This window comes from Microtus ochrogaster, linkage group LG8 (genome assembly GCF_000317375.1).
Source record: "Microtus ochrogaster isolate Prairie Vole_2 linkage group LG8, MicOch1.0, whole genome shotgun sequence".
In the NCBI taxonomy this organism is placed as follows: domain Eukaryota; kingdom Metazoa; phylum Chordata; class Mammalia; order Rodentia; family Cricetidae; genus Microtus; species Microtus ochrogaster.
In genome coordinates, this window is record NC_022033.1 from 493,723 (window position 1) to 502,503 (window position 8,781).

Consider the following 8,781-nt stretch of genomic DNA (forward strand, 5'->3'; position numbering starts at 1 on the left):
TATGAAGAAAATGTGTAGATTACATTTCACATTTTGTATTTTGTGTGTGTGTCTGTATTTTGGTGTTTGTAACACCAGAGTGGAAAATATATTCCATGGGGTGGGTGGTGTTAGGGTTGAGGTGGGAAAACGATATGATTTTTGTACGGGTCTCTGAATCCTGACCAGTTTGCGTTTTGGGGAACAGGACACTTCTAGGACTTGACAGGGACCTAACTCAAAAGACACAGTTATGTTTCCAATTTTTCACATTTTCCTTTTAAAAAAAAACCTGAGGAAATGCAAAACTGGAACTTTTTGCAATATTATGGAAGATAATCTTACTTTGGCTCATCCTATGACATGTACAACTCCTAAGAAAGCCATAATGGTGGTATTATTTTTTAGATTCTGTTGTGTTTTGTAAGTGGCTCTTGTAGGATCACTTGTAGTGAGGGTGCTGTGTGTGCTTTTCTTATTTATTTATTTTTTAACATGCTTTCAATCTGTCAACAAAAAGTAAAAAAAAAATGCAGTGTTTGAAGATTGTTGATTTTTTTCTGGGGATAATCTATATTATATTGACTTTATATTAATTATTATAAACCTGTGTTTGTACTGAAGATGTGTTTAATATTTGCAGAAGGCTTGTCATAATCAGTTGGTGGGGTTCACAACACCCACAGACAAGTAAAGATTACCTTCTCTCTAGCGGTTCAAGCGATTCCTTGTCTGCCTCGGTGTACCAGGTTGCCTGTGGGTTTTCTTTCTGTGATGGGATTAGTGTAGACATTCTTGCAAAGCGATCACTTTAAATAAAATGGGAAATTGCTGCTCCATGCAGACGCCTCCTGTGTGGTTTCAAATAGTACCCTTCCTTGGACCCCAACCTGAATGGAGCTAGCCCCCAGCCCCTATGCTTATCATTCATTTCCCATTTTCCTCCTAGTTTCACTTCTTTCCCCAGGAGATAACGTTGGTATCTGGAAAACAAACAAACAACCCCCACAGTTTTTAATTTTTCTGTGGTATGACCCAGACACAAGACACCTGAGCTTCATTAACATGGAAAAATGTCAGCCCCAGTCTGGCCAGGAAAACTATCTTTAAATGTGGGCAGGAGAGTCCTCCCTCTGACACCCCCCAGAGGGCAACTTAAACAGGCTCTAGCAGAGCCCACTGACATCTTTGACGAGTCTGTGAGTGACAGGCAGGGAGCCAAGCTGCCCCTGGGGCCAAAAGGATAGCGTGCAGTTAGGGTTTAGTGCAGAAATGCTGCTTTCTTCCAGGGTACTCTGAGTACTCGTCAGTCCTCCACCTCTAGGAGCCAAGGCCATCAAATCCACCACAGGTTTGCTGTAGCTTCAGGCTGGAGTGGGAGAAAGGCCAGGCAGCTGCGTCATGGATGGGCTCAGTCCAGGAACCGCTGGCAGGCTGTGCACCACAGGACCCTGTGGTCCCTGCAGTACACTTTCTGGCACTCCTTGGCATCACCCCAGGGCTTCCTGGAGGGCCCGTGCAGGGGGCATGGAGACTTGTCAGCTAAGACCTTTACCGCCTAGTACATCCCAGACCCTCAAACAACACGTACCTTGGGTTGGCCCCAAGCTCGGCAGGCAGGGCTGGTATGTAGGCCTGGGCCTCAGTGGGCTGTGGCTCCAGGTGGATTGGGGGGGGGCACCAGCTCTGAAAGGAGCCACAATCCCTGTTGTATCTCTCTAGAGCACTCTGAGACCTGCCGCCAATATCCATCTGTGGCCTCACCTTGCTAGTAAGCTTGGTCACTGGCATACCTGTGGAACAGCTGAAGAGCTGAGCTTGGGAAATGGAAACACAGTTAGGGGCTGTAGCAGGTTGGGAAGAGCTCCATATGAGCAAAGGTGAGTGGGGTGGAGACTGCAGGAGACCCTGGGTCAGCCCGCATGTCCACGCCAACATCCAGCTCCATGTAGTATAGTCTTCCTCCCCTTCACTCTGCTCTGGCTCCGCCTGTCTCCTGCCAGAAACAGAGTTGTCAGGCCTGATCCCACCCTAGCCAAACCCCCAGTCCCACCACACCGCAGGTGCACCAGGTGGGTGTGTGTCTCCATCCCTGATGGAGATGCTGTACTCGGCACCTTTCCACCTCTCTTCCGCAGACACTGGAACGTGACCTGAATAAAGCCCTGGAGTGATGGGAGCCCAGGTCAACAGTCACCACCCAGCCCAGCCTACCCCCGCTGTTGCTTCTGCTGCTGCTGTAGCTGCCTGAGAGATGAACCAGGGCCTCCTTCCATGTCTGCAGGGACATTGCACTTAGGAGCTCGGAAGACTCGAGCTACTTTGCAGATAATGCTCCTGCTGGCTCTCTCCAAGTCCCTGATTTTGAGTTGCCACCTGTTCAGGTGAGCCTTGTGGAGCAGGGACGCCTAGGAGAATTTGGCCTCGGAGACTTGGAGAGAAGCTTCGCTAGCCGAGGAAAGGCAGGAGTGCTTGCTGCATGGCCAGGAAGCAGCATGGCCAGCAAAGTGGAGGTGCAGTTTTGACCTCAGTGAAGGGCACTCAGGGTCCAGGTGTCTCTTAGAGAACTTGAGACAAGCTTAGAAAGTGCGTATTAGGTTTGGGGGCATTGCTTGCCCCATAGAGAGGCTTGGTGGCTTCAGTATCCCGGAATAGCAGAAGTTCTGGACCCTGTCCATAGTTGAGCATAGATTTCTGAATCTCACCTGGGCTGCTGAAGGTGACAGAGGGGCTGGTAGACAGGCTCGTAAGGGCTGTAGCGGCCATGACCTCTTTCAGCTGGGCTTTTCCTGGGGGGGGGGTTCTGGAGATGAGGTCAGGGGTCAACAAGTACTCTAGGCCCCTCCCCAGATCCCCGCACACATTTGCAGCCTGGACACATGTGGGCATCAGGCTGCGCCACTCCACGTTCTGGGTAGGAGGCTTGGCTTCACCCCCAGCTCAGGTTGCAGAGCTGGAAATCCAGGAACTATAGAACAGGATCAGGATCCACGAAAGGCCCGAGTTCTCCATAACTTGGGCTTTGTTCCGCAATGGCTCCCTTCAGACCCTGGTGTTGAGCAGAGGTCCGGCCCACTAGAAGGGGTGAGGCCAGCTATGGCTCAGACCTTTCTGCTAACACACATTAACCATGGTGTGCAATAGCAACCGTAGGTCAAGTGCCAGGGGAGGGTTGGGTGGGCTAGGAGGGCAGAGCAGCAAGCCTTTGGCAGCAGTTAGATTGTGCTCTAAGCACAGGCTGGTCCCCAGGCCCTGCTGCACTGTCAGTTAGGAGTATAGAGCTGGCAAGTGGGGAGGTGGAACCTGGGGAACCTGACTTGTTCTCCACTGAAGTCTTCAAAGGCTGCCATCTGTGCCAGCATCCACCTCTCATCAGTCCCACCTCACCTCTTTATTGGCACCGGAATGTGCAAAGAAGGCACTGGGAGCTGTGTTGAGGCTCAAAAATTGGTTCCCGAGGCTTCATAGCCTAAGGTTCCTGTGGCTCTGAGAACTCCAAGCCTGCAAGGTCGCCACCTATAGAAGGACCCTGAAAATGGGGGTGGGAGGGCTCCGTGGAAGAGTTGGACCCCAGACTCTACCTCAACTCTGCTTAGTGTCCCGCTACCACACCAGATGCAGCTAGTGTGTACCGCATGGCCCCGCCCTAGCTCCGCCCCCTGCTCCCATGGCGGGAAGCTTTTGCTTGGTCTGTCAGTTTTGCTTGGCCTGGGATGGGGGTGTGGGCACACGCAGGGACACACTCACAGGCCGATGCAACACTTCCAGCTGCCACGCCTTCAGGGCCCAAAGTTTGTATAGATCCGATGCCCGTCTTTGCAGGGAAAAAAAATTGGCAGTCCCCCTGCCCACCGGTACCTGTGGTGGCGTGGCACTCTGACTCAGACCCTCTGCACTCAGGCACTGCAGCCCACTGGGATCTGGGGAGGCTACGGACGGACGCTAGGTCCTGACCCACGGAGTGGGGCGGGTGACTTTCACAAACCCGCCAGACCCAGTTCCTGGGCGCACTCAGCCTCCATGGGCTTCCGGAAGCCTACGTTACAGAATTAAGGCTAGACTTAGCCTGATTGGGCCCCAAATCAGGGCCAGGTCGGTCGACCTCCACCCGGGATCCGACCTCGATCCGCGCCATGCCACTGTCCCCGAAGCTGCTTGACTACATCCCCCTAGGAGCTCCGCCCCACTGCGCACGCCCATTGGCCCTCACATGGCAAACACCCCAAGTGGTTGAGCTTTGCCTTGCAGGGGCTCCAACTCAGGCTAGTGGAGGGGTCAGCTCAACTCCGGCTGACAGCCTTGACAGTCTGTGCACCCTGCAGCCCAAGGGCTGGTTTTCACAGGGAAGTGGGGTGCGCACTGAGCTATCAGAGCTGGGAACGGTCTGCGCCTTCCCGGCCGGCCTCTTGGAAATAGGTTATTCTTTAATACTGTACTGTCTACCTCTGCCTACTTACGTAACCTCAAGGGATGGTGGCAGAGGCTCCAGGAGGATCTGAGGTACAGATCCCATACTTTCAACTGACCACGATGTCCCAGACTCTCCAGCCTGGGAAACCTTTCTTCCTGCCCACAGACTCAGGGGCCAGGAAGCAGGTATAAGGAAACTCTCCCAAAGATCAGAAAGGGATACCTATAACCCCTTCGGAAAACTCCCACTAGAACCATTCCAGCTTTCAAAAAAACAAAAAAAGCAACTGAGAGCCAACCTTATATGACAGAGATTTAATTAGGCCACAAGGACTGGACCTGAAATTTGTGCTGTGAGCTGTGGGGGGTGGAAGGACACTGGAGGATCTGCAATCAAACCTTGGTACCCTTACTGTGTCAACGCGTGTTAATAAACAGGATGTGAGGCTCAGATGCTCAGGGGCCCATCTCCCTGATGCTTTCATACACGTTTTCTAAGGGATCTTGGTTCATATCCCGGCCCCTGAGAGCGATGGCTTCATATTCCACATCACTCCCAAGGGCCACAATTCCTCTCCCACCCTGGGGATCCGGCTGATCTGTGCCAGGTCTTGGGTCTCTCCTTTTAGGCTTGCAGACCCTGGAGTACAGGCGATCCATCTGGAGAGAGGAAGCAAACCCAGGGAGGGCTTGGCATTGTCCTCTGCCGGGTGGGTTCAGTCCCATCTGCCCCTACCCTACCCAGGCTCACTTTACCTGAGTAGCTGGGATCACCTTAGCCTTCTCCTGCAATTCGTGGTAGCCCTGTTCTGTCTCTTTGCGCTTCTGGATGCAGGCATACTCGGCCCCAGGCCCAAGCTTGGCACAGCTAATGGTCAGCTGTGTTCCAGCCCACACCACAGGGCTGGCAGCCAGGCTGGCCCTGGGAATTGCAGCCAGTCCGACATTGGAGTAAGTGGCCTCAGGGCTAGTTGCAGGGGCAGCAGGAGGGGCCCTGGGCAGCTGCCGAGGTGGGAAGGCAGAGGGGATTACCTGAGACCTGGTGCTGCCCCTGGATACCTCCAGCCAGTGTGGATGTAGGAGATCCATGCTAGCAGGCCGTGGGGCTAGGGATAAGATCAAGGCAGAAGTCACTGAGAGGCTAAGGCAACAGGACTGGCCCCAGTGGGCCAGCCCTACATATATGGCCTCCCAAGGAGCTCACCTATGCTGCAGCGTAGGCCTGGGCGAAGCTCATGCAATCTGGTGTCAGACTTGCTGAGGGAGCGGACGTGGGCCTGTCTCAGTAGTGACTAGGGGTAAGGAAGTCTGGTTGATTCCCTGATGTCCTTGCCCTGACCCCAGGGACAATCTGGCACTCACCATTTCCACTGGTATCAAACTGCCCTGCAGCCCAGTTTGTTGCCTCTGAGCCCGCTTCCTAGGGGCAAGAGTGCCGTTAGTCCAGTGGGCAGAGGAAGGTCCTGGCCCAGGCCCAGTATAGACACACGTGCAGAGTCATACGTGGAGAGGGCAGACACAGCCCCAGGCACATACCTGTGGCAGGCTGTGCACAGTGCCCACAGCCAGAGGAGCAGGGAGAAGCACCCCAGGACCCAGAGGGCTAGCGGGGCTAAAGGCACTGGTGGCCTCATCCTGTAAACAGGGAAGGGAGACCTGGGAACAGGAGAGATGAGCTCTGGGGGCTGCCTGAGGGACCAGCACCTGCAGCTCCACTGCAGCCCTCGCCCAGCTGGTGGGTTCTTCCTCCCTGGTTGACTCAGCATACCGGAAACCCCCAAGGCTTTGCATCTTTGCCCTGCCCCATGGGCACCCACCTTTCCTTCTCTGGCTAGGGTTCCTGGTTTAAAAAAAAAAAAGTGAAGCTCTGTCTACTCCCTTAGTTATTAGAGATGGAGGAACATGGTCAGGGCAGCTATGACCCGGACAAGGCTGTACTCACTGTAACTCAAACCCATCCGCTGGGGAAATCTCTGACATCACTCTGACTTTGAGCCACAGACCACAAACTTCACCTCTGACCACCACTGCCCAGGAGTGACCCCTTGTGTCAGGTGGTGTTTCTAGAGTACTCACTACAGAAGCTAAGCAGTTGGGGGGCTCGTTCAACAGGAGGAGCTGCTACGAAGGCCAAGTATCCCCACCCTATCCCTCCCTTCCCAGGATCCCTGCTTTTCCTGGAGTTGCTCACCCCAGAGTTGAGGGTGAACAGGCTTCTGAGGTGAGGGCCTGTCTGTTCAAGCTTGGAGTGTGGGCATCTTAGACAACAGGGGCCCAAACTGACTAACCTGGCTACAGCCAAGTCTCAATGGCGTATCCAGGCTGGGTTCATACCTCCCAGATCCCAGGGCATGGAGAAGTCTGGGGACTGGCCAAGGAGGGAGGACAGGGCAGGCACTTACCAAGGCCACCGTGGGGTTGCTGCTTGGCCCTGTCTAGGACAGCCAGGAAGGTCTCTGTGGGCTGCTGGGGAGCTCCACCTCATTTCCTGTGTCTCTGAGCACCTCCCAGCAGCCACACGGCTCTTGCGCAGTTGCTCCCATGATCTCTGCTCACCTCCTCACACCTCATCCTGGCTGTTGCCATCAAAAGGCAACTATCACAAAACTAGCACCGTGCCCTCTGCCCTGATGTAGGTGGACAGAGCCCACTTAAGTCAGGCCTGCCTGCTTTTATCACAGACAGTGTTCCCCAAAGGTTTCTACCTCACACACCCTACCTGTTTGTGGGTACTGGGCACTGAAGGGCCACTCCATGACCTTACTCACTTGGTCAGAGAAGAGAGAAGAGGAAAAAATCTCCTCTTTTGGACTCTTGGACCTTGAACAGAGGCAGCGGCCTCATCTGGGACCCCCCCACAGCCTGCCTGTCGGTTGCCAGGACCTACACAGATCCATTTGTCCCCAGAGATCCTGAAGCCAGCTGAGTCTCCAGTGAGAGAAATTATGATGAAATCACTTTAATGTCCTCACTAAGGAGATACCCCAAGACACTGGGAGGTGGGCTCACCCCACATCTAGTCAGTAGTGTCCACACACTCTAGGCTGACAAGGCTGAATGAGGCACAGCCTAGGCATGGGCTGGCCCCTCCGTCGGATGCTCGTCAGGTGTCAGGGTCACAGCTGTCTTTCTGCCAAGGCAGATGCAGTTGGGTCCCAGGGCTTTGTCCACCATACAGGCAGGGCTGCTAGAACTCTGTCATCTTCCTGTGCGTGTCTGCCTTCCGCCGTTCCCTCTGTAGGCCGGCCTCCTGAGCACGCAGCTGACCCAGCTTCCGCTGTGCTCCCTCCAGCTTCTCCTGCAGATGGGCTGCCGTCGTGCTGTGCCTAGGGAGAGCCTGCTGGTCAGCACCGTCTCTTGGCTCCCACACCAGGCCCCCACTTGCTGTGGCTATGCCTGTCCTCTAATACTCAGACCCCCTCAGACTCGGGTACTCAGGTCAGGTGACCTTTAGTGGGCATCCTGTGGGCACAGCCACCAGAGCCCATACTACCTCAGCTGGACCCCAGACATACCGGCCAGCATTCCGGGTTAGGGCCTCCTGGATGCCCCGGATGTCCCGTTGGGTCCGCTCAATCTTCTCCTCAGTCTGGAAGAGCTGCAGGCTCAGAGCCTGCTTGGCACTTTTACTGGCATGATACATGTCCTTGTTCCTTTTCCCTGGAGTGTCCACCCCAGCATCTGGGGTCCCAGGTGCCTGGCTTTGCAGTTTTTCATTCAGAAAGTCAAACACATTCCGAGGGGGTGGGCGGCCCTCGGGTCTACCACCACTCCTCCGACATCTTGGAGGCCTATTGGTCCCAGCCTGGCTTCCCTTTGTTTTCTTCTGCAGTATCTCTGTGCACTGGTCCAGTGATTTCCCTCTAGGCAACACTACAGCATGGATGGGTTCCACCCGGCCTTCTGCATGCCGACCCAAACCTGGGAAAGACAGGGCCTTCTGCCACCTCTGCCAGACTTGGACAGGCTGAGGTAAACCTCCCACCTCAGGGCAGCACACACTCACCCTTGCCAAACTCATAGCCCATCTTGACGAGGAGTTTGGAGCCAATGCCTCGTGTGTGTACCTCCCAACCAGCAAAGGCAGAGCTGCAGGTCCCAGTGTCCACTGTGTTTGGTTCCACCACTGCAGGAAAGAGAGGACTCCAAGTAGTGGGTTCTAGCCAACGCTATGCAAGAACTTAGTTCCTAGGTAGGGCTTTGTCTGGTCTTCTGGTCCCCTCAGATTCCCCAAGCAGGCTTGGCACACCTGTCAACTCTGCCTTGAGAGATGGCTGCACTGTAACCAACTTCACTGCTTCAGCCTCCTAACTGCCATGATGGATAGGAGTTCAGAAATCACCAATCACAGCACAGCTTCCCCGAGACATCTTCCTACCTTCATCCTAACCC

General features: G+C 54.5%; 3 protein-coding genes across 4 annotated transcripts in view; all 3 read right to left on the reverse strand.

The window, feature by feature from the left end:
- Positions 1-1,390: 1,390 nt before the first annotated feature.
- On the reverse strand, positions 1,391-4,114 carry Slc2a4rg (SLC2A4 regulator). Its single transcript, XM_026787262.1, is given in 8 exon segments — positions 1,391-1,484; positions 1,887-1,935; positions 1,938-1,975; positions 2,038-2,164; positions 2,167-2,257; positions 2,596-2,768; positions 3,838-3,928; positions 4,025-4,114. Coding segments are annotated over 8 exon segments (753 nt in total).
- A 589-nt stretch (positions 4,115-4,703) lies between these two features.
- Lime1 (Lck interacting transmembrane adaptor 1) lies at positions 4,704-6,882 on the reverse strand. The gene is made up of 6 exons (XM_005362690.3): positions 6,792-6,882; positions 5,926-6,045; positions 5,752-5,809; positions 5,594-5,681; positions 5,146-5,495; positions 4,704-5,049 (listed from the first exon to the last, which is right to left on the reverse strand). Exons 1-6 carry the CDS (start codon positions 6,872-6,874, stop codon positions 4,846-4,848), a joined length of 903 nt encoding a protein of 300 aa, XP_005362747.2. The 5' UTR covers positions 6,875-6,882; the 3' UTR covers positions 4,704-4,845.
- Positions 6,883-6,892: 10 nt separating this feature from the next.
- The window catches only part of Zgpat (zinc finger CCCH-type and G-patch domain containing), a 16,599-nt gene continuing 14,710 nt past the window's right edge, over positions 6,893-8,781 (reverse strand). The window contains exons 4-7 of one of the 2 annotated variants that reach the window (XR_003378331.1): positions 8,396-8,515; positions 7,905-8,310; positions 7,399-7,715; positions 6,893-6,965 (exon numbers count right to left, since the gene is read on the reverse strand). Coding sequence is in view for 1 of the 2 variants with exons in the window: in XM_005362688.2 (XP_005362745.1) it covers positions 7,577-7,715; positions 7,905-8,310; positions 8,396-8,515 (665 nt within the window). In the remaining variant the exon portion in view is untranslated. Of the gene's footprint in view, positions 7,716-7,904; positions 8,311-8,395; positions 8,516-8,781 lie in introns of both variants that reach the window. The other variant, XM_005362688.2, reaches the window with a different exon arrangement.

Excerpts from the sequence above, each read along its gene's own strand:
- Lime1 (XM_005362690.3), bottom strand. The coding sequence starts at position 6,874 with ATGAGGTGGAGCTCCCCAGCAGCCCACAGAGACCTTCCTGGCTGTCCT. Across the intron at positions 5,810-5,925 it reads CTGTGCACAGCCTGCCACAG|GAAGCGGGCTCAGAGGCAAC; the intron begins GTATGTGCCTGG and ends TCTTGCCCCTAG. Across the intron at positions 5,682-5,751 it reads GTTTGATACCAGTGGAAATG|TCACTACTGAGACAGGCCCA; the intron begins GTGAGTGCCAGA and ends CCTTACCCCTAG.